At 39.1% G+C, this 25,502-nt stretch overlaps 1 protein-coding gene and 1 non-coding gene across 4 annotated transcripts in view; one reads left to right on the top strand and one right to left on the bottom strand.

The window, feature by feature from the left end:
• Positions 1-25,502, top strand: part of LOC145669882 (dipeptidase 1-like) — a 262,183-nt gene that overhangs the window by 46,862 nt on the left and 189,819 nt on the right. The window contains exon 1 of one of the 3 annotated variants that reach the window (XM_081738232.1): positions 12,539-12,685. The exons of the other annotated variants lie outside the window; for them this stretch is intronic. Within the exon in view, the coding sequence (XP_081594358.1) occupies positions 12,679-12,685 (7 nt within the window). The 5' untranslated portion in view covers positions 12,539-12,678. Of the gene's footprint in view, positions 1-12,538; positions 12,686-25,502 lie in introns of those variants that run through there. 3 annotated transcript variants of the gene reach the window in all.
• On the bottom strand, positions 21,153-21,227 carry TRNAR-UCG (transfer RNA arginine (anticodon UCG)). Its single transcript has one exon. It is a non-coding gene; the product is annotated as a tRNA-Arg (tRNA).

The following is a 25,502-nucleotide window of genomic DNA, read 5'->3' as shown; positions in this document are numbered from 1 at the left end:
TGTACTTCCGCAGCAATTTCTATAAAGGCAGTTTGGCTATGGGCATATAATTTGAAGTACTCACCAACTACCGGAAATTTGTTCGTTCATGCCCGCAAATTTCTATTCCCTCAATTTCTTTAGAGCAATTTCTTTTTCTGTTCGGTTAGATTGTGGCATATGCGGTTCTGAGCATGTTACTTTCTCCACGAGCATTATTTTTTTTTTTGGCTACAAGTTTAGGAAACTATCAAAGAAGTCTTTCCATCTATTCAAAATACTCTTGGTATCTGTATCCGTGAGAGCTGTTCCGTCCGCTTTGTTTAATATAAAATGCGAAGTTGATAGCGTTTCTTAAATTCGTTGATGCCCTTATACATATTCCCTCGTGTTACAAAGATGAAACTTGGCATGTAAACTCTTTTTTAAAAAAATAATTCGATAATCGACATTCAGACAATTGACTTCCTGTCTAGAAATAATAATGTATCAGTATGACCTGACCAGCACCCTTAGGGGTGGTCATTTGATTAATTAAATTTTAATTGATAATCCTTAATCCTTAATGTTAATTTTAATTGATAATCCTTAATCAATTCCAATATCAATAACAATTAAAAATTATTCGTTATTTTTCCTCTAAATGTATATGAAATGGGTAATTAAAGGTAATTTTAATAATTAAAGGTAAAATAATGATAATTGAATATAAAATAAATAAAGGTATAATTTTTGCGGCGAACTTCAAACGAGCCATGCTGTTTTCTGAAACCTGGAGCCCCACAATAGTTTTCCCATTCGAGCCTGCATCTTCTAAGTCCATTAGATTACCTTTTCCCCTTACTTTGAAGCAAGAAAACTTTAATTTTTTAACTTTGTGACTTCCCTCAGGAGCAACCTCTACTTTTAATTATGTATTTGAAAGCATATTGTCCTGTTAAAATACATTAAATATGGATATTTCTTAATTTAGGCTAAATTTAAGAGTATTAAAGCTGAAATTTTGAAAATATGCGTTGATTATAGCCTGTATTTTGCTAAAACACACCAAAGAAAATTAGAAGTTAATGAAGGCTCAATAAAGATGTTTATGAATGAAATTTACGTCATAACATCAGTTTTGAGTCGAGAAGTTATGTGTAATACTTTCGAAAATGGTAAGCATATTGTGGTTCTAGTTTTCAATTCATCTTTACATTTCCTTATGTATATTAAAAGCGGGTTCTTTAATGGCGTAACATAACGGAAAAATAGTACCTATATAAAATGAGGTAATATGAAGGACTGCGTTAAGAGAGGAAATGTAATTATGCCCATTTACAAAGCTACCGTGAAATTTAGAATGTTTTGTGTTTGTTTGTTTGGAGCTTTATATTCTTTTTCATCAGTGAGGTTATATGAGATTTCGCTCGTCTGGAAGATGAGAATAGTTACTTACCACTTATTCACAGTGAATCAATATGAATAAGTGCCTGGCAACCCTTAGCTATTTCGTCAGGTATGTGCTAATTTTCACGGTAATAAGATTTGATAAATCCGCAATAAAAATATTGTGTCAAACATCAAAATCGAATTGTAACCAAGGATAAAAATGGATCTGAAAAGGTTGGGGAACGCATGACGTTATGCCGTCCCCTGTGCCTATCTTTGCCCACTATATTTTTAAGGAAGTGGAGGGACGCCATAGATATTTTTGGAAGTGGGGAATGATGTCCCTCACTTTTAACACTGGTTGTAACAAACGACTCGCCATCGTTTCAGGGTAGCTTTCGAAAAAAGACTTTAATGAAAGGTGTGTGTATGTCTTATTTTTTTGGATATTGAATTGCTCTTTCTTTTTTTTAATAGCCCATTGATTTATATGAGGAAGTATTTTTCTTTTAAATAGACGAGATTTTAATAATTCAATTTTACTAATTTCTTTTTCTGGCCTATTTAAGAGTTCCTTGCTTTAAAAATATTCAATGTAATATTGTTTTAGTTTTTATTGATATATATTAAAATTGCATAATACCGTAGTTAAATTTCGCTTAGAATACATTTAAAGATCTCAAGAAGAAGTAGTCAGTAAAATTAACAGGCTAAAATTCTTTTATTTCAAAAAATTAAAACAATGTTTCCTCATATATATTAATGGGCTGAATAACCATTATGATGAAGTTATCAACATTCTTAAGAGCTACACTTGTTTCTTGGGACTTAAAGAAGCTACAATTAAATAATACATAATTATTTCCCTCGACTTTTCTATGAACGCATAGCTTCATTAGTTGATAGTAAATAAATTTCCTACTTCGCAAGGTCAAGTAGTTTCCTTACTCTATGATCTCACCAAAAAAAAAAAAAAAAACTTGGGTCATGGAAGTTGTTACTAAAACAACAAAAACAAATACCTGCCTGAAACAATTACCATCCTCTCATAATAACCATAAAAAAAAGTCGGTTCTCTATCGAAAGGTGTTTGAAGTCCTCTGGACAATAAAATGACAGCTCGGACCTCAAGAATGTGGTTTTTCTTTTTGTAAAGTTGTTTCATTCTTCCTTTACAATTCTGCACATGGAATGAGTTTACTTTTTTTTAACTCTAAAGCAAATGAGTCCACGTGAGTGTTAAGTGAGCGCGTGTTCGCACTCAATTTAACTCGCACTCGCTCGGGCTCACGCTCACTTCTCTCAACTGAGCTTGCACTCACTCGCGCTCGCGCTCACTTGAGCTCGCGATCACTTCTCCCAACTGGGCTCGCGATCACTCGGGCTCGCGATCACTTCTCTGAACTGGGCTCGCGCTAATTTCTCTTAATTGGGCTCGCGATCACTCGGGCTCGCGATCACTTCCATCAACTGGGCTCGCGCTCACTTGAGCTCGCGATCACTTCTCCCAACCGGGCTCGTGCTCACTCGGGCTCGCGATTACTTCTCTGAACTGAGCTCGCGATTACTCGGGCTCCGATCACTTCTGTTAACTGGGCTAGCGTTCACTCAGGCTCGCACTCACTTCTCTCGATTGGGTTCGCGCTCACTGGGGCTCGCGCTCACTAATCTCAAGTGGGCTCGCGCTCACTCGGGCTCGCGATCACTAATTATATTGGAGCTCGGGCTCACTCGGGCTCGCGCTCAATTATTGAGCGCGAGCCCGGTTGACCGTCAGTGCCGAGCTCACGAGCGTCGGGCTCGCGAGTTTGGACACCTATGCACTTGACACAATCGAAAACAACAATCTAATGCCACCAGACACATAGACGAAAAGCAGCATCACGTAAAGAGTCCCTACTCAAATTTGAAAATATTTTGACGGCATTTATTTATTTATTTATTTATTTTGTACATTTTTGATCACACATAAACTCTGTCTAAATATTTACAAACAAATAATTTGGATATAATGAAAGCATTCAACATGGTTAAAGCATAGATGTTCATTTTACTTCGACCTCACTCACCCTCGCCCTCGCAGTAGCAGTTGGCCCTCGCCCTCGTTCACCCTCGCCCTCGCGAATGGAATTGTCCATCGCCCTCGCGCGCCCTCACCCTCGCTGTCGAAACTTGTCCTCGCCCTCGCGCACCCTCGCCATCGCCGTCGAAGCTTGTCCGCGCCTTCGTGCACCCTCGCCCTCACGGCCAAAACTTGTCCTCGCCCTCGCCCTCGCGCACCCTCACCCTCACCCTCGCCATCGAAGTTTGTCCTCGCCCTCGCGCACCCTCACCCTCGCCATCGAAGCTTGTCCTCGTCCTCGCGCATCCTCGCCCTCGCGCACCCTCGCCCTCGCCCTCGAAGCTTTTCCTCGCCCTCTCGCACCCTCGCCATCGAAGCTTGTCCTCGCCCTCGCGCACCCTCACCCTCGCTGTCGAAGCTTCTCCTCGCCCTCGCGCACCCTCACCCTCGCCATCGAAGCTTGTCCTCGCCCTCGCGCACCCTCGCCCTCGCGATAGGTGTTGTCCATTATCCTTGCTCGCCCTCGCCTTCGTGCTCAAAACTTTTCCTCGCCGTCGCGCACCCTTGCCCTCATATCATTGAGGGCGAGGGTAATTGAGGGTGAGGAGACCTCGAGAGGGCCTCCTTCGTGAGGATCAGAGCATCAATTATTCAACCTATTTGTTAAATTATTTCCTTATCGTCAGTGGCGGATCCAGGGGGCGATCGGAGCGATCGCTCCCCCCAGAAGAGGAAACTTCTTTATTTTATATATACAAATAAAACGCATCCCAGAGTTTGGAGCTCTTAAAAGTAGCTCTAAGTAGCAGTATTACAACCACCACCCCCACCAGAAATCTGTCCTGGATCCGCCCTTGCTTAACATACGTCCTAAAGAAAGGAAACTAAACATATCATCGTATAACTTACTGTGGAACACCTAAAATGGAACAACTGTTACAATGGAGATCTCGGACGATTGTGACGTTTACATCATTTATCAACAGTATCCAATGCCTTTACTTCAAAATGTTCCTTGAACTACGATGCAAGCATAAGTATTCAGCCACACAAGGGCGGCTGTCATGAGGGTGAGGGTGAAATCAAGGTTTGATGAGTGGCGGTAGAGTGACTGCCGCGGACTATCTGTCAGAATTTGACAGTCAACACGTTGGCCATCCCTGATGTACAGTATGTAGCGTAACTGAGGAATTTGAACAAATTCAAAGGGAAAGATCTAAAGAGCTTAATTTTGAAACTCCGTCAGCAAACAAATAAAATACTTCAGAACACTATTGTTGAATTATCACTTGGAAATATATACCCACTCTAACCTATAACATGAATGACTTCATTGATTTGAATGTGAATCTAAGTTAATTTGTATTTTAAGATATAAATGAAATGTGTCAATGTGCTTGTAAGGTTAATTTCGATGCTCAAATATTGTTAATATTCACCACTAATAGAGATACATTTGTCCTACCTTAACAATGTTAAAATTTTTAATTTTTTTTTCAATAATTGCCATAAATATGAAACTTTGTCTTAAGAAACTACCCTAGGGGCCAATTTGTGCACTTTATCACTTTGGTCTTGGTTCATTTTTGGCAGCTATCATTGTTGGAAAGTTTATTTTCAGTAATTCCCACAATTATGAAATGATATCTTTCAAACGTTGTCTCAAGGATTCCTTACACTACAAATACGTAAAGGCAAATGAAAAATGAAATCTTTAGTTTAAGATCCCACGATTATGCAAGCTAAATGCTAAAGGAGACAGAAGTGAATGATGAAAGAAATAGTTGAATGAGAATGTGGTAGGAAACTGGAGAATCCCCAGAAAACCCACGAACACGATGTCCTCCACCACGAACTTACTTGGACGGGAATCGAACATGACCCTTCGAACAAAGGTAATTTCTGTATCGCTGAGCCACCGTTCCTCCCCAAATGGCACGCTCAGAGCTTGTCGCCTCCAGGGGCTTTGGAAAGATTTTCGATCCTAAATTGATTTAGCACTGACTTTTATAAATCCACCAATTCAACAATTATTAATGTCGTGCAAACTTTAATACGTGCAAACTTTAAGATTGTAGTAATGAAAGAAAAGATTAAATCTTTAGTTTAGCGCCCCAGAGTTATGTAACTGCTAAAGGAGATGGATGAAATTGCAAGTGAATGATGATGAAAGAAATGGTGGAACGGGAAAGTAAGAGAACAAACCTTTATTTTCTTTAGCACAAATAATTAAATGTGTAAATTAATTGATTTCCAGAAATCTTATTATAATTAGCAATTAAAAACTGAAAGGGCGATCACAAACTTTTCTTGCCCATGACCTCGCAACAATTAGTTACACGCTGCCATACATCATTAAAACAGGAGTAGAGTGACTGAATTATTTTGCTCTGTGGTTGAAAAGTAATAATGCAAAACAGACAATTATTGACTTGAAGAGATAGGATAGTTTACAAATTCTGACTGGGGAATAAAATCTTCATTTTTACGTCCTACGATTATCGCAGTCTTGTAGCCATGCATTCTGATGGTGCTCTCATTGATTGTGTTTGTTCAGATATCAGCGCTCTTGTCATTTACTGCTGAATGACGTGAGTGACTGTCTGTTTGTCTACCAACACTCTTTAAACATGACAGTGTAGTAGACACTTCTTATCTAAAACGTCTCCAGCACAGGGAGGGCAACAATGAGGCACACTTACTTCTTAATGTAGCGCTATTTCTACCCGGAAACTTTCATGGGAAAAATCAAATATTATTCTTATTTGCATTATTATTTTTAATAATTATGTACGTACACACGAGAAATTGTCTACTGCAATTAATTGAAAGGAAAAATACGATTAATGTATAACCTTGCTATGACACTAACTTTTCATCTAGGGGACATGGCAGATGATATTTTAAATTTTGCCTCTCTCCAAAAGAGGTCAAACAGCAAACTCCAAAACAGTTGCTTTTAAGAAAGCTTGTTCTCCTCCCTCGCGTGCCCTCGTTCTCCTGAAGGAAGTTGTCTCTAGCCATCGTGCACCCTCACTCCCGCAGTAACACTTGGCCCTCACCCTCGTTCACCCTCGCTCTCTTCGTCGAAGCTTTTCCTCGCCCTCGCGCACCCTCACCCCCGCCATCGAAGCTTGTCCTCGCCCTCGCGCATCCTCACCCTCGCTACCGAAACTTGTCCTCGCCCTCGCGCACCCTCGCTCTCTTCGTCGAAGCTTTCCCTCGCCCTCGCGCACCCTCACCCTCGTCATCGAAGCTTGTCCTCGCCATCGCGGCCAAAACTTGTCCTCGCCCTCGCGCACCCTCACCCTCGCCATCGAAGCTTGTCCTCGCCCTCGCGCACCCTCGCCCTCGCGGCCAAAACTTGTCCTCGCCCTCGCGTCACTGTGGGCGAGGGAACTTGAGGGTGAGGATGCCCTCAAAGGGCCACCCTTGCGAGGGTGAACATCTCTGGGTTAAAATACTTCCAAATAGTTACAAGAACTTAGAGAATGTTTCGAAAGAAGCGAAAGAATTCATTGAATGGGCTAAAGCTAAGTCAATTAAAGAAGATGATTTGATCATTGCTGTTAGTACTGCTCTTCCACTGAAAACACCAAGAAAAATAAATGTTGCCTGGAGAATTAGCACCTGATGAATGTATATCCGATGCAGAAGACGCGTATAAATATCAAGTTTTTAATGTTATTGTAGACACAGTAAACAAAAGCTTGTCAAGGCGATTTAATATGAACAATAATGCTTTCTTTGCTGACCTAGCTATTCTTAGTCCAAAATGTTTCCAAGATATTAGAAGCAGAGGACTTCAACCGAATACACTTGAACATTTAGCTAAGACATAGGCATATTTTAAGTAGCATATCACAGCAGATCTATTAAGAACAGAACTGACCCAGTTTAGCTAATCATTGGGAAAGACTGAAACAGTCTCCTTTAGATGAGTATGATGTAATGGAATTAGAAGAGGAGGTTAAAACCACACACATCTCTGCGGGTGACTTCACTCTGAAGAAAAATTGTATTCCTTCATGTCAGGACTGCTGTGTTTGTTGCTACAGACTTTTGTGTATGTATAATCTTTTGACAGAAACTTATTGTAACATAGGATTTGCCTACAAGTACATGCTCACATTTTTTTTTTTTTTTTTTTTTACACAAGCGGCATGCAAGAGAAGCCTTTCTGTGTTAAAGTTCATAAAAAACATACTGAGAACGACTCTATCACAGGATAAGTTGGAATCATTTATGCTTATGTCAGTGGAGAAGGAATTGTTTCAATATTTTGATGTAGACAACATCATAGGTAGTGTAACACAGAAAAGTGATGTCCTAAAGAAATTACTCATAACTTTCAAATGCAATCTGAAAAATATGTAGGTACGTATGTATCAATGTCTAGTTGTAGCTATGTGCTCATATTTCTAATTCGCTTCACAACTTCATAAAACTTGCTAAAATATATAACAGCCAGCCAACTCTCAAAATTTTGTTTTGTATGAAGTTGAAAATAAAAAGCAAAATACTCAAAAAATCTTTCTCTTAAAACAATAGAATACCTGTACTATTGTGACGATTGTGTGCTAAAGGAACATTTAGAATACTAACAAGGGAAGTATCAATAACCTCATATCGAAACCTACCATAAAATTTTACTCAGAGGAAGGAAGTCCCACAGAAAGACCACACACAAAAAGCAGCTGCGTTTTTAAAGTGGAATTAACCAAAATGGCAGATTAAAATGTCGCGTATCCATGTCGACAATTGTATAATACGTTCAGTACTACCCCTTGTAAACGACCTGTTAATAATAAAAAGTCAATAAGAACAATGTGGGTACACACTATACCTAAGGGGAAGTCGTACGGTAAGGTGAACCTTGACGGAAGCTATATTGAAATCCGCCATCTTGAATTCAGGTCAAGTTTTGTAAATAGGAATAGGGCAATATGATACATGATTTTGGGCTAGAATTTAAGCAGAAAAACAATGGTGGCAATAGTTTTAAGATACGAGCATTTGGTAAAAAGTAACAGGCATATTTATTGTGTATGTTTCCATGTGAACAACTCCCGAATGAAGCAGCTGTCAAAAAATAAGTTGTCGCTGTTGAAATGTAACTCCTACTCGATAGTTCCAGAATACATTTCAATGAGGGACGAAAGGAAAGCAGAAAAGAGGCTCATCGATGGAATGAGAGAAACACAAATTCCGTTGACAACAGGCACAACGCATAAGCACTTTGTTCTGACACTGCCCTTCACATTCGCGGCTTGTATCTCCACCCCTATTCAACCAATTTGGACCAAATTTGCAGACTAATCTCCTACAAGTGTGTATCTTTGCTCAACAACATTTGGGACAAATTGGGAAAATATAGAGGGTGTTTCCTATATTTTTGTATTTTACAAATTGTTGGACAGCTGCTTCATTCGGGAGTTGTGCACATGGAAACATCCACAATTAATATGCCTGTTACTTTTTACCAAATGCTCGTATCTTAAAACTATTGCTATCATTGTTTTTCTGCTTAAATTCTAGCCCAAAATCATGTATCATATTGCCCTATTCCTATTTACAAAACTTGACCTGAATTCAAGATGGCAGATTTCAAGATGGCTTCCGTCAAGGATACCTTCCCGTACGACTTCCCTTAGGTATAGTGTGTACCCACATTGTTGTTATTCACTTTTTATTATTAAGAGGCAGTTTACAAGGGGTGGTGCTGAACGTATTGTGCGACATTTCAATCTGCCATTTTGATTAATTCCACTTCAAAAACGCAGCTGCTTTTTGTGTCTGGTCTTGTGTGGTAAGCACAAAGTAGACCTATCTCAAATTGAATAAAGTTCCATTTATAAGAGCGTATATTCCTTAATAAAGGACCAATTTTAAAATATAAAAATTATTGTTGAATAACAAAAAAAAAAAAAAAATAGGGGCTACTTTTTTTTTTTTTTTTTTTGAAAGGGGCTGGTTGATGGAACTGTTCCATAGTGAAATTTTTATTCCAGTCCGCCCCTGGCCGTGGTGTGTATCATTGAAAGTTTGCGTAGGCAATCTCATTCCCTTGTATGCATAAAAAATGTCAAGTATTCAAATTTGGTAGGATTTCTCATATATAGTAGAGTGTTTGTCATATTATTTACTTCAGTGCATAAAAATTCATATTTTATGCATATTGGACTATGTACAATATTTTTTTGTATGTGTAGGTGTGTGTTATTTCTATTATTATTTTATAAATATTTGTTATTATCATACTGATCCTAATCATTGCATGGTCAAGTGGGAAATAAGGCAAAATTAGCCTTAAATTCGGCATATGAAATAAGGCTAAATAAATATTTTTTTTTTCAAACTTTGCACCCTGGAAAAAAAAACTAACAACTCTTCCCAATGTTCTTGTTTTTAATATTATCTTCAACAATTTTAGCTTTTAAGAAATCACGTTTCTCTGTTCTAAAAATTTTGCTGTCTGATATCAACAAAATTTTATGCAGTTCTATCGTTCGGATTTTGTAGCCGATACTGTTTTGCTTGTTTCCGCTACTAGTTTAGTGCATTCCTGATCGAACCATAGTTTGTTCCTATGTATTTTTCACGTGCTTCGCCCTTGTTTTTCCTGAATTTTTAATGTTATCCTTAATTTTAAGTTATGTATCTTGAACACTAATCATTACGAACCTCTTAAAACATAATCTATTTGACATTTCAATATGAAAAGAAATATGTCAGTTTAACGTTTCACAATTATGCCCTTTATTCTAAGCGAGATTATAATTAAGGCAAGTTAATGATAATGGAAGAGTTGGTTGAATGAATACGTGGAAGGAAACGGGAGTACCCCGAGAAAACCCACTGGTACGATGTTGTCCACCACAAACTTACTTGGCCAGAGATTGAAACAGGGACACCAGAGGTACGTAAGGGTTCTATCACTGAGCCACCATGCCCAACGACACTTCAATCTGGTATTACCCCCTCACCTGACTGTCCTCATTTTTCTTTGAATTAAACCTCTTCGTTTTCAGATGCTGCAGGAGTATTAGGGAAAACTAACCGAATCTAAAAATACAAATTTAAGTTGCTAAGCTAGTTTCGCAGATGGCGTTCGAAGAAGGCAGAAGGATAAAAACATGACAAACATATTATTCTCCTAGGGTAAAATTTCGCATTATAACTATTTTATAGACTACTATACATTACCGATTTTTAAGATTGAAGACCAGCCATTTTCAACAGGGATGTCAGCGCCACTTTTACGCTTGTAGTAGCCACAGAGTAACAGGAAAAATTAAGGAAATTAGAGCTCAAGGAAAGCAAATGTGTAGAGAAACGTTGTCACTATATCAGTAGCTAGGGTATCAGCAAACCCATCGATTCCGCTATTAATGTTCGTGTGCGTACTTGCCACCACTTCGTTTGTGAACCATGGGCAGATCCAGGGGGGGGAAGTTCGGGGCGATCGCCACCCCCAGAAGAGGAAATTTTCTTATTTTATATATAAATAAAACCCACTTCAGAGTTTGGAGCTCTGAAAAGTAGCTCTAAGTAGTAATATTACAACCCCCCCCCCACAAAGTCCGTCCTGGATCCGCCCCTGTTGTGAACGTGAGGTTTTACAGTGTTCTTTGTTTTTTTGTTTGTGTGGTTTACTGGGAATAGATAAACCTTCCAGTTTAACGTCCCACAATTATGGCCATTAGGCTAAGGGGGACGACGTTAAAAGCAAGTGAATGATGATGGAAGAAAATTAGTGGAATGAGAATGTGGAAGGAAATAAGAGTACCCGAAAAGATCCACGGACACGATGTTATCCAGCACAAACTTACGTGGCCGAGTATCGAACCAGAGAACCCATGCACAGCAGATGAGCGCTCTACCACAGAGTCACCGTATCCCCACTGGGAATGGAAGAAGCATACTAAGGGGTCTACTGTTGAAGGCGATACTTAACTTCAAACCAACAAACCCTCATCAACAAACATTTGGGCTATTTCCAGGGTCGTCATTTGGGAAGGTCAGAGAGCAGGGACGTAAGCACGGAGTGGGTCCTAGGGACCCGGACCCCCCGAAATCCCTATTTTTCTGTTAATTTGGTCTAATTCTAGGGATAATTTTACACATTTTAATATAATTTATCCACATTTTGAACTTGGCTCTCCGAAATAAATTTATGCGTACATCCTTGGCAGGGGTCAATTGCCCTCTATGAGTTCCGGAAACATGATTTTTAATAAATGGTACACCATATTAAGAGTCTTCATTCCGGCGAAATTAAAATATCTCTAATTTTACAGTAATTATGTGTTATCTTCAAATAGATAAAATATAATTGAAATATGGAACAAGAGAGCCCTAGACAATATTATTTTGCGTGAGGAACCGTTATCACAAGTCACCTAGTTTCTTTCAGTTTTCAGCTGTTTAGAAACGCGAAAATAAATGCCGATTTTCAAAATGGCTCGAAATGGAAAGCAGATAAGTTAGTCGTGATAACGGAATCTCATGTAAATTAATATTGTCTAGAGCGCTCTTGTTCCACATTTCGATTATCTTTTATCTATTTAAAGATATCACATAATTACTGTAAAATTAGCAGTATTTTAATTTCGCCGGGATGAAGACTCTTAACAAAAAACTTGAAACTCTTTCGTCAATGGACATTATTGCCCACCACCCTCTTCCCAGTTCGCAAAACCTGAAATGACACCACTGGCTATTTCATTTCAAAAACTCACGCATTACAAAATAAGTGTCGAGCTCATGTGGTTCGGATTCCACGTTAATCAGTAGGTCCACGCCTCATATAGCCTCGCTGCTGAAAGGGACGCTAAACTAAAATCAACTCAACTCAACTCATGGATTTAGTATTTTCCCGGTGGGAGCTCATGTGGTTCGGATTCCAAGTTAATCAGTAGGTCCACGTCTCATATAGCCTCGCTGCTGAAAGGGACGCTAAACTAAAATCAACTCAACTCAACAAAATAAGTGTCATTTCGAATGATTGTTTTGGCATTGCGGTGACATCTACCGAGAAAATGAGGAATTAGTGCATGACATGAAGTTGCGGCAATCTTATACAATATGTTGTAGGTTTGTGTACGATTCCGACATCCTGTCAATGGTATTGAATAGAGTAGCGCCACACTCTGCAGAGTCATCCAAGCGTCAAAGCCAAACCATCTGCATTGGATTCACTATTCAGTCACTCTCCCTTTTACAAAGCAGTTGAGCGATTGCTGTGGTCCACTTCTGTTTTCACAATGACGGGTAAGTACACGAAAGAAGTATTGGAATGCCAACATACGTGCATGCTTATATCAGTAAAATGTAGTCGCAGGTAAGGAGGAATTTTATTATAGTCTCTGAACATTATGTCAGAGGGTTTTCTGCGAGATAAGATTGAGATGGGATTGAATTTGAGTTTAGCGTCCCGTTCATCACCGAAGCTGAGCTCATTTGTGGCAAAGCATTAGCGTACGCAAGTTTGGCATGGGAGAATTGGATTCGATTCCCAGCGGGATCTCGGGTGGTTAGGATTCCAGGCCCTAGTAGCAAAATCGATTCGCCCAATGTTGCGAAAATAGTGGCGATGCGACATGCCGATGGTGGCCCAACGTCAGGTTTGGCTACTTTGGCAACCATTTCCCACCCAAAGCATTTCCCAACCAAAAGAACGGTTCCCCGACATTTAGCCAACGCTAAAGTAAGTTATTCCTTGTTTGGAAAAAGAGTCAATACTAGTATCGTTGCGTGAAAGTCAGGAGAATAGTTGGTTGGCCAACCATACATTTAACAACGTAAGTTTTTCCGCCATAGGCTCGCACCGATGTAACATCACCCGCCGTTTTGACCAAATCCTACTCAATCCCCAATTGTGGGCTAACCAATGGTGGGCTAACAGCTAGTAGGACTTTAAACTGTAGGTCCATGTCTCATATAGCCTCGCTAATGAAAGGGGAGCTAAACTAAAAAATCAAATCAAATTATAACCGAGGCTATATGAGACGTGGACCTAAAGCTTAACGTGGGATCTGAACCACATAAGCTTCGAAAGGAATCGAACACGGATCTCCCACGCCAAAGGCGCGTACGCTATCCACTAGCCACGAGGGAGCTGACGAGATACGATTTGAGGCTGTCTCGTCTCAAAAGTTGCTTGATTAAATTTTAACGTCGCTTTCAGGGCCGAGACTATATGAGAAATGTACCTATAACTTAACATTCGATCCGAATCACATGAGTTCCCATCGGAAGTCAAATCGAGTCTTCTGCAGTAGAGATGTGTATGCTAATCACAGTGGAAGCTCCGTCTCGAAAGTGTGTCGTGAAAGTAATGTCTCGTATCAGAAGTTCATCTGCTTGTTTTGGAAGATCTCTGTCTCGAGTCGTACATCGTCACAAAAATTCTGTCTCGTCTCGTCTCATGAGGAATCCCACAAGTTTTCAATAATCTTTTCTTCAGTAGGTCTTTTTAAAAATAGTGAAAATGTAAGTACTGGAGACTATTTTGAAAAGGAAAGAAAAAAGGTGTATGTGTCTTGTCTACAACCAGGGAAAACCGTAGTGTAGTAGTTAGAACGTTGGACTCATGTATGTGTGGCCCCTGGTTCGATTCCCGGCCGATGCTTCCCAATTTTCGGCGTTCACCCAGCGTCGTGAGGCAAAACTGGGGAGTCACGTGAAAACAAGATGTGACTGCCTTTAGGTCTAGAAAGTTTCTGAAACAAGTGTTAGGGACGGAGCGTCACACTGTCCTGACCACGTGCTCGCCGCTACACTGAGAAAAAAAATTGTATGTCGCGTACGTAAAATCGTATGTTACATTTGTAAATCCTGTAGTTTTTGTAATTAATGTACAGCAAAAGTATAACTAACAACGCATGATTTATAATGCTTTCTGTATAAGTGTTCCATATGTACGTGCTTCCCGTATGAAACTGTATAGACGGTCAGGATCACACATGCAAATTGACGTATATAACATATAGGTGACAATAGTAACATACATATAATTATGTATGTATTATAAGGAAGACTATTAGATATCAGACATCTTGCAATGGCATGATGTAACATCTAAGGGCAGCCTATGTAGCATACGGATAACGTATGCTCCGTACTGATTTCTGTAGTAAGCAAGAGGATTCCGTATATTTGTACAATATACCGCTGTCCGGAGAACGCATTTTCCTCAATGTAGGCTGGACATATTTTAGCCGATCGCTAACCGAAGGCGTTGGAGCAGGCTTAGAGTTACAAAAGAGCTGGCACGCCAAGTGGTTTGTTCTGCTCTACAAAGTACATTTTGGTTTTGGAAGCAGGAATACAAAAGTTGTCAGATATTGATAACATAATTAGCTCAACTTAATTCTCTTCTTTGATTACTTTCTTCTCTTAGAGCATAATTAGATATTCGAGTTGAGTTAATTTTGAGTTAACGTCCCTTTCTCGTGTCTCGTCTCGTCTCGTAAACGAGACGGGACAGAACCCTCTTAGACGAGACACGAGGCGAGACAGACTACTTGTCCCGTCTCGAAAACGAGACGAGACACGAGACAAGACGGGACGTCTCGTGGAATGTCTCGTCTCGTGTCGTGTCTCGAAAATGAAAACGCTGGTGGGAATGGCCAAGATTGAAATTGCCAGTGGTCATATAGATTGCAAAAGGAAAATCCCCTTTGTGAGAAAACACGTTGAAAAGCCTTCATAGAAAAGTATCCTCTGTCTTTTGAATGAAACAATCGTGATACATGAGCTTCCAGGAATATCATCCTTAGTGTCTTGTCCCCAATTCCCCTTGCTGTAAACTGAGGAATTCTCGTTTTTTTTATTTCTGGCTGGAATGATGACAAACAAAATCAAACACAGGGAAGATTTTTACAAGGTCAAGAAACCGAACTACCACCACCATCTATTCAATTTGAAAACAGGGTAAGGTCTACACTTTTCTTTATTCTCTGGTGGCGGTATTCTTTTTGCTATATGAACCGAAAACGGCAATTGAAGTATGTCATCTTGCAACTAAAATTTTCTCTTCTCTCTCTCTCTCTCACACACACACACACAAACACACTTTTACCAGTTTACCAATCGCTCACTTATTATACAGCAGTCATGTTGTAAAATTCACCTCTTCGTTTGGAAGGCGGGCGGACGACAAAGGAAGCAAAGATATTATCGACGAATCCTTCAAATTGTTTGCTTTCAGCAAATTTATGATACCAATAATAACACTTTAGGTAAAGAAGTTTTACAGGGGGACTTCGTTTTGTTACACGGAAATGTTTGATCTGACCAGAGTGCGAAATTACCCTCTGCTTCCATGTTGAAAGGAGGGGAATACTTCCCTTTCCTAGTGAACAATGTTCATTAGGACCTGAATTATCTTCAGAAATTGTTTCTTACAGGCGCATAAAACCTCTCGAACTTGATAAGTGTAAATAACATTTGGTATAATATTCATGGAACTCCGTTGAAAGCAGAAAATATCATGAGAATGATCAAAATTCGAACATTGAAGAGCATAGTTAACAGAAAAGAAATAGGATACCCAAACTATATTTTTAAACCTGCTATAAAATGTATATCCTACATTTTTACTAATTCCTTACTCCCATGAAAGTATCCTGGGGAGGATATTCTCTCCATTTTTTTCAGACTGAAATCCTTTTATCCCGTACGATTTCCCCCCCCCCCTGACACAGTACGAAAAAACAAATGTTGTTAAAATCCATACACATGACACTTCCGGGACTCAACCCGGGGCCTTCAAACCGATGGTCTATCGCCGCAGACCGCTCGGCTTGGTATGAAGATGTACGTTGTATGATTGCGAATAGATCCCGACAATATAAGGAACTTTAATCCAAAATGGCCACCCAAAAATCAACTTTTTTTTTTTAGTTATTAGCTAATCTGGGTGTACTGTCATGAGTTTGTTACACAAACGGGGCAAGCACCACATAGTAGCACACACCCCGCGGTTATGGGAACAGATTTGAACCATGGAGGTGAAGACTGGCCCCAAGCATTCTTTCGTCCGATGTGTCGTTCAGCTCCCATTACTATGGCACTTTAAGTAGAGCTTAGTGTGCAGTAACATGTAAAATTTCAATCAAATATTTTCCATTACTCAATAAAATTATTTGGTTCCGAGCTTTTTTTTAAAAAAAGATAATTGCAACAAATCTAAATATGCTAAAATGGAAAGTAGTTTTGGGATTGTTATGGGTTAACACTATGAAACCTAAAGGCTGGAATATATGAAATCAAAGTGTAGACACATATCTATCTCTCTATTTATCTATATATCTTTCCATCTCTCTCTCTCTCTCTCTCTCTCTCTCTCTCTCTCTCTCTCTCTCTATATATATATATATATATATATATATATATATATATATATATATATATATATATATATATATATATATATATATATACAGACACTATAAAGCAAGTGGGCTGATAGTATACGATAGTGTCGGGGATGATGACACCTTTACATCGAACTTTGCTTTTCGTGTAAACATTATTTAACATTAGTGTCTTCATCTTCGACGTACCTATGAGCAATTTACTGTATATTCGTGTTTTGAAACTGGTGAAACAAATTTCAATGTTTTAGAATGAAAAAAAAGAAGCCAGGGTCGAGAAGCCTCAAACAACTAACAGCAGAGATATATTATCTTGTAAACTACTTGTCCTTGCCTTGTGAGCTTATTTGAATTTATTTTTAGGACCTTTAGGAAACTTTGGCCGAATGGATGATGGGAAAATTAGTGGAATGAAGAAAGTGGTAGGATACTAGACAACTTCGAGAAAACACACACATTCGAAAAATGAAATGAAATGAAATGAAATCTTTGAGTTTTACGTCCCACGGTTATGCCGGTTAGGCTAAAGGAGACAGTGATGATGAGTAATGAATGAAATGGTGGAATGAAAAAAAATGAAATGAAATCTTTGAGTTTTACGTCCCACGTTTATGCCGGTGAGGCTAAAGGAGACGGTGATGATGAGTAATGAATGAAATTGTGGAATGAAGAAAGTGGGAGGAAACGGGAGAACCCCGAGAAAACCCACGCACACGGTGTTTGTCCACAACAAAGTTCACTTGGCGGGGGCTGGGATCGAACCCGGGACCCCAAGCACCAGAGGTGAACGCTCTACCACTGAGCCACCGCGGCCCCGGAATGAAGAAAGTGGGAGGAAACGGGAGAACCCGAGAAAACCCACGCACACGGTGTTTGTCCACCACAAAGTTCACTTGGCGGGGCTGGGATCGAACCCGAGACCCCAAGCACCAGAGGTGAACGCTCTACCACTGAGCCACCGCGGTCCCCACACACATTCAATGTTTGTCCACCACAAAGCTCACATGGCACTAACCGAGATCGAACCGACTACCACATAGAGCTCCTCCGTGGCTAAGCGGTTAGCGTACGTGCCTTTGGCGTGGGAGACCCGGGTTCCATTCCCGGCGGGAGCTCATGTGGTTTGGATTCCACGTTAAACAGTAGGCCCACGTCTCATATAGCCTCGCTGCTGAAAGGGACGCTAAACTAAAATCAACTTAACTCAACTCAACCGACTACCACATACACCAGAGGTGAAGGCTTCACGGTGTAGCTACCGTGACATTTCTTGTCTTGTGTGTTCTGGGTAATACTTGTAACTTACAAGGGAAGAGAGAGAGATTATATATCGAAGTGGAAGATGGTTTATATACCAATGGGAAGCACTAATGACGCCTATTACAAAACTGTAATAAAAATTTTCCGAATGCATATACTATGCGAGTTATATGGATATATAGAGTGTCCAAATAATCCGTTACCACCCCTTGAAATCGCAAACGATAAGACAGATGCCAAAATTGGAAAACATGTGTTTGATCATTTCAAAAGTACAACGTATCAAAGCAAAAATTCTTGTCACAAGGCCACCCGCAGTGTACTGGGCGGGTTCCAACTCAAAAATTACAAAAGGTAAGGGGGTCAAGTAGTATATCGTTCGAAACTTCTTGGGAAATGAAAGAAGACGGAACAAGTCTCAATACTCTAAAATTACCTTGTGCAAAATGGCGGCCGGTCAAACTGTCAGCAAAAACGTCATTGTAAAGTCGATGGCCACCCCCAAAAAAATCCTGAAACGGTGAGGCAGATGTCAAAACAGGAAAACATGTGTGTCATCATTTCAAAAGTACAATGATTGGAAGTAAACATATTTGTCTCGGGGTCCTCCACAACGTCCCAGGCGGGGTCATGTTCAAATTGTTCAAATGGCAAGGGAGGTCAAGTAGCACATCGTTTAAAGCTGTTATTAAATGAAAGCAGAAAGAACAAGTATGGACGCTCTACGATAATACTGTGCAAACATCTTGCATTTTAGTTGTTCTTTCTCTAACCGGGTTTTAGTTTATTTTCACTTTAATTCTTGTACTCAACGGAAAGAAAGGAAATGCCCCTACTGTGAGATTCTGCTCTTTGAGCCCAATAATATATAAATAAAGAAAAAATAATAAAATAAAAGCAAATTAAGACATAAAGAAAAGAAACGACAACATTTGACATCTTTGAGTATGGAACTGACTAGTTAACATATAATGTACTTCAACGAACATAAATAAGTAGAGGTTGGAGCCATCAGAAGTAAAGACTCTTACCTCTACTTATTTATGTTTATGACTGCACAACAGTGGTACTTATGCTCGTTATCTGGTTTATCAATTATAAAATTATTCAAACGAAAGAATTCCTTGCACCAGGAAGAGTAAATACGTACAAATGTCTCAGAATGAAAACAAGTGCCGATTGCAAAATGGAAAGTGAACGTGCTCAGAAAATCGAAATGAAGATGTACATTTTGACCGGCCGCCATTTTACACAGGGTAATTTTAGAGGATCGAGACTTGTTCCGTGTTCTTTTATTTCTCAACAGCTTTATTTGACCATATTTGCTATTTCAAAATTTTGAGTAGGACCCCGTCTGGAACCTTGTGGAGGACCCTGGAACAAACATTTTTACTTTCAATCATTGTACTTTTGAAAAGACGACACACATCTTTTTCTTTTTTGACATCTGTCTTACCGTTTCAGTTTTTTTTCTTTCTTTGGAGGGTGGCCATAGATTCTACAATGACGTTTTTGCTGACAGTTTGACCGGCCGCCATTTTGCACAGGGTAATTTTAGAGAGTTGGGACTTGTTCGTCTTTTTCATTTCCCAAGAAGTTTCGAACGATATGTTACTTGGCCCCCTTACCTTTTGTAATTTTGGATCCCGCCTGGGACTCTGCGGGTGGCTCTGGGACAACAATGTTTGCTTTGATACATTGTACTTTTATAATGATCAAAAACGTGTTTTCCAGTTTTGGCATCTGTCTCATCGTTTGCGATTTCAAGGGGTGGAAATGGATTTTCTGGACACCCTGTATATTCATATAGCTCGCACAGTATATGCATTCGGAAAATTTTTATTACAGTTTTGTAATAGGCGTCATTAATGCTTTCGATTGGTATATAAACCATCTTCCACTTCGATATATAATCTCCCTCTCTTCCCTTGTTAGTTGTATCTTGATTAGCACGGGACAGCCTGCTACATTTTACTTTCGTTCCCATGGTATGCTGCTATATTTTTACGAGACAAGACGAGACAAACGAGACGAGACGAGACGAGACGAGACGGGACAGAACCTCTCGAGACGAGACGGGACGAGCACATTTTTTCGAGACGAGACACGCTTTGCACGAGACGACACGAGACAGTCTGAAGTTTCGTCTCGTGGCAACACTAGTAGAATCCGAACCACATGAGATCCTGCCGGGAATCGAACCAAAGGCGCGTACGCTAACAGCTTAGACACAAAGGAGCTCAATTAGATATTCGACTACAAATTTTGATCTCCCCCTCCCACACACACATATTTCCCACCAAAGAAAAATGAGTGTATGCTGACTTTAATCCAGGACAATATGCTACTGTGATACCCGCATTTCTTTGATTACTATTTTCGGTATAGAAATATATGTTAAGATTTCTGAGCACGAAAAAAGAGTTATTTAAAGAATTGAAATTTCGCTTGAATCCATATTTCTAGACCTCACTAAATCTTTCTCAGTGAACGACGCAACATTTAATCCATAGCTGTAGCTGATTTAAGGAAATACTAATAGTTATGTAAATATCCTAATTGAATCGCTTTTTGTTAAATGGGCTTATGTGCAATAAACAAAATTTTCGGGAAATGAAAAAACTGTTTTCTCACAAGTAGGTTCGATTGATGAAAAAAATAGAAAAATATGTGTAAATGTACAAAGTTACTGATTGCTTATAAGCTATATAGGATGTAACTGGGAATTATTGTTTAATCTACAGAAAAACATCAAAACTTTGGACACATACGCCGTTTTAACAGAAAATATAGTGACAAAATGTAAAACCAGGGTTTTTCTTAAATATATCTAAAATTTTAGATACTCTTACATTGGTAGGATTTAGATTTCTGGGCTTTTGGCATCTAAGGCCATTTAGCCCGTCACGATTTGAGGGATGACGTCCCTCGGCGAGCACACAATCCGGGGAAAGAGAAGGAAGAAAGGATTGGGGAGGGAAGGAGGCGGCCTGGGACCCATAAGTCAGGTACCACCCCGGCATTTGCCCGGTGTGAATGAGGAAAACCTCATTCAGGGTGGCTGGCCTGAAAAAGCGTGTTACACTTTTTCGACCGAGTGACCCCACCGGGAATCGAACCCGGGACCGCTCGCACCGAAGGCGAGAGCGTTAGCGACTACGCTACGCGGGGCCACTGTTACATTGGTAGTATATTAATGAAAGGTAGAGATACTAATAATAGTAATTGGTAATAATAATAATTTGATAGCAAACATTTTGTCTTCCAAAAATATTTTTCAAAAATATGTCATCTCTGTCATGATATGTTCTGAATTGACACTTGTCGTCACTCTTTGCCTTATTCCGACTTGTAAAGTACTTTGAGTTCCTTGTTTAGCGATATCGGAAAGTACTGAGGTTAATGCTGGAATATACTTTGGTCACCTACATGCTAAATAAAAATGCTGCAAACCTTAATATTGTGTCAGTGTAAAAGGTGAAATTTTCTCACGGTAACTGAAAGCAGAGATTGAACTTCAGATGATCTAACACCAAAGCAAGCAATTATAAATTTAAGTGTTTTTTACTTTTGTTGTGAGACGAGACATAATTGGGAATGTAAGTAAGTAGCATTGCTTAAGAAAATATTATTTTAATGGTAGGATTTTTATTTTTAAACTAAGCGAGTTTTCTTTAAGTTTTATTCCACAAATTCCTGAGCATGTCTTCAGATTCCAGTACAGCTAATAGACCGACCAACAGGGCACATTAATATATTATAACATGTCATAGTATAATATTATAATAATATGAATATTACATTTAGTACAATGCTTTTCAGAATGATGTAGTACTAGTAGAAACCAGCAGAATACAGTACAATATTTTAGGAAGAACAAACAAAGCAGTATTCTGAAAGTATCAACATCTTATAACATAATGTATTTTTATGAGTCATTCTCTTTAATGCTACTTATTGGACGGTAGAATGAAATAATTCAGCGATATAAATTTTTATGTTCATCCAATATTTAATCCATGCACTTTTCCAAGTCTCATCTCGTTCATCTTCAAAGGGACAGCTCGTATTCCGTTCAGTTTAATTTTAGGAAGTAATACAGTTTTCTTATCAATATTAACAGAAGAAAATCATATTCACGAAGAAATTAAATGTCGACTAAAAGCAGGGAATTCGTGTTACTATTCGGTTCAAAATCTCTTGTCGTCGCGAATTCTGTCGAGGAATTTGAAGCTTAAAATATATAAAACGATAATCATGCCTGTTGTTCTGTATGGTTGCGAAACATGGTCGCTTACTCTGAGGGAAGAACATAGACTGAAAGTGTTTGAGAACAGGATCCTGAGAATAATATTCGGACCCAAGGGGAACGGGAATGGGTAATGGCGGAAACTTCATAACGAGGAACTACATAATTTATACGGTTTACCTAACATTGTTAGGGTCGTTAAGTCTAGGAGGCTTAGGTGGGCAGGTCATGTAGCTAGAATGGAAGAAAGTAGAAACGCTTTCAAAGTTTTGACTGAAAGACCCATCGGAAAACGACCATTAGGAAGACCTAGGCGCAGATGGGAGGACAATATTAAGATGGATCTCGCAGAGATAGGAATACAAAGTAGAAACTGGATGCAATTAGCTAAGGATAGAAGTCAGTGGAGAGCTTTTGTGAACGCGGCATTGAACCTCCGGGTTCCATAGGCCATAGAGTTAGTTAGTTAATTAATACAGTTTTCTTAGTGTTGCATGACATGAAAGTGTATTTCATTAGTCCATTAACACTTGGAAAAACCTGTTCGTACTCATGGATTGTTCGCAGAATAGATAAAGTGGTGAAGGCTGCTAATCCCAAAAGTTATTTTATTTTTTTATTTTCTCTGTTTGTTCCTTATTTCCAGAGAAACTAGATTTTTTTCTTATAATATTGAGCCCACCATGCCCTGAAATCTAAAATATCTTCAGCAATTCACTGAATTCAACAACAGTGAAGTTATCAGAGCTGCTACTGTGAATAATTAGGGATACGCACGAGACGAGTCGAGACAGGATTTTCCTGACAAAATTCAAGTCGAGACACGGCTCTTCCAATAGAGGAATATACATTTTTCGAGTCGAGACATCACTTTTACAGCACATTTTCGAGACGAGACAGCCACAAATCTGTCTCGTGCGCATCCCTATGAGTAATCAACTTCGTTAATTTATGTACCGTGTGAAGGCGATCAGTGTCATAAGAGTTCGTTTGATGATGACGAAACCCTTGTCACATGGAAGGTCGCTGGAATCGCGACCAGAAAAGAATTTTAGGACATGTTTCCTTGTGTAATGCTCTTCTTCATTATACTCCTACTTGTCTGATTTTCAGTTAAAAGGGCGTATTTATGGAATTACGCCCTTTTAACAGAAAATGCAGGTTTCAATGACTTATATTTTCAACACGTTTCAAGAAACACACTTCATTTTAACACAAATTGTTGCATCTACCTCTAAAATTCTCAGTTTTGTGATAACTGTGAAAATCGTAAGAAAATGTTACGTCCTTTTAACAGAAATCGATTCAATTTTTGTACACAATTCATCTATAGCTCTTAGCAAAGGTTTTCCAGCAGGGAATGACATATTCTATTTGTCATTCAGTGGGTTATGTTACGGAAACTTTGATTTGGTTTGTTTGCTTTAGTAGAGTACAAGATAATAATGTCACTTAGAGTGTGAGTCTTCGATCCTGGTGTCTGGACTCCCCCAAAGTAGAGTTTTTTTTCCTAGTGGAAGAAAAATGTTAAATGACCCCAAACTTTATGGAAATTGAACTTCGGTGCAATTGCTTGAAACCGTGATATGTTTGTTGTAGATATTGTCACCCTGAGAAGAGGTCTCAATGAGCACAACCATCAATCACTGACCGCTTGGTCACTACAGGAGTTTTTTTTTTTTTTTTTGTTTTTTTAACAGAAGATAACGATATTCTGAATTTCGATGGAAATTACTGAAGCGGTGATATGTTGTAGATTTTGTCATCCTGAGAAAAATTCTCAATAGGCATAACCATCAATCTCTGATCGTTTGACCACTACATGGCCACTTTTTTTTTTTTTTTAAAAAAAAAAAGAGTCGAGTATAACGATATTCTGGATTCTTTTCTCTTACTCGTCACCGATAATCACGCCTTTACACAGATATTCACTTAAGTGTGGTATCAATTAATATTTTTTCTATATAATGACGCTCTGATAGGACAGAAAAACAGTTGTCGTATAACAATGTAATTTTACAATGTATAATTAAAGAAAGGGCAATTTACATTAAAAACAAATACTCATAAGCACTGGCGCTAATCCCGGGGATGAGGGGGACATGTCCCCTCCAATCTTGGAACTGGGAAGACTGCCACCCCCCAATAATCCGATTTGAAATGTGTCCAACTGCCACAAAGGAAACTGAGATGAAATTGATGCCCCCCCCCCCAGAATAAGCATAAAATCTGCTCTCCTCCAAGTGTTAAAGACAACTGTGCTCCTTTGATCCACCACAGCGTTGTTTTTCAACTTCATAAATATTTTGAACACTTAAAAAAAAAAAAAGAGTATGGGAACTGCCTTACTCTTCCCCCTCTCCCAATGTTGAAGACAGATTTGCGCCGCTGCTCATAGGTAAATAAAGCATTGCTTTTAAGAAAACGAAAAAAATGGAAGAATGAGTGGGTCATTCCAGAATAGAATCATTGATTTCACTGTGCTACATGTGTTTAATAACATTAATAAAAAATTAAATATAAGTTAACTAAATTGGAACGTAATCCTTGACATTGATAGCAGCCATTTTCAACTGGGCGATACCGTATATGACATACGAAAAGGTTTTTCCTTTCTGGAAAATCACAGAGAGAGAGAGGTAGAGAACATGAAAGGAGGGAAAGAGGAAGAGGAGTGAAATAAACAAGTGTTGCCACTGAACAGGTAGTTATTGATTCACGAGTCATCTATCTACAAAGTCACTGATGCTCTTGTTTATCTGCCACCACAGGTTTTATCGACGCCAGATACTTTTTATCTGCTCCTTCTCCTCTTTGTGTGGTTTAATGAGAAAATAATCATCAACCTATGACGTTACAGAGCAACCAGTTGGAAATGATTGGTCGTTTTGAAGTTTAGCATTCTTTTTATCACCGGAGTTATATGATACGTGGATTGACAACGTAACATGATATCCGAATCACATGAACTTCCATCAGGAATCGAAGCCGAGTCGGGACAGGTTCCTCAAAATTTCTTCATTCCACCATTTCAATTCATTTCTAATCATAACCGTCTCCTTTAGTCTAGCTGTCATAATTGTGGGACGTAACACTTAAAGATTTCTTCATTTCATATTTTCGACGCCGAGTCTCCCGGAAACGACTGGTATATTGTTATGTGATTTATATTTAAGACAACGTTTAATACAATTATGTT

Source organism: Thermobia domestica, chromosome 2, assembly GCF_964235325.1.
Source record: "Thermobia domestica chromosome 2, izTheDome1.hap1.1, whole genome shotgun sequence".
Taxonomy (NCBI): domain Eukaryota; kingdom Metazoa; phylum Arthropoda; class Insecta; order Zygentoma; family Lepismatidae; genus Thermobia; species Thermobia domestica.
This window is presented reverse-complemented; position numbering and strand designations above follow the sequence as displayed.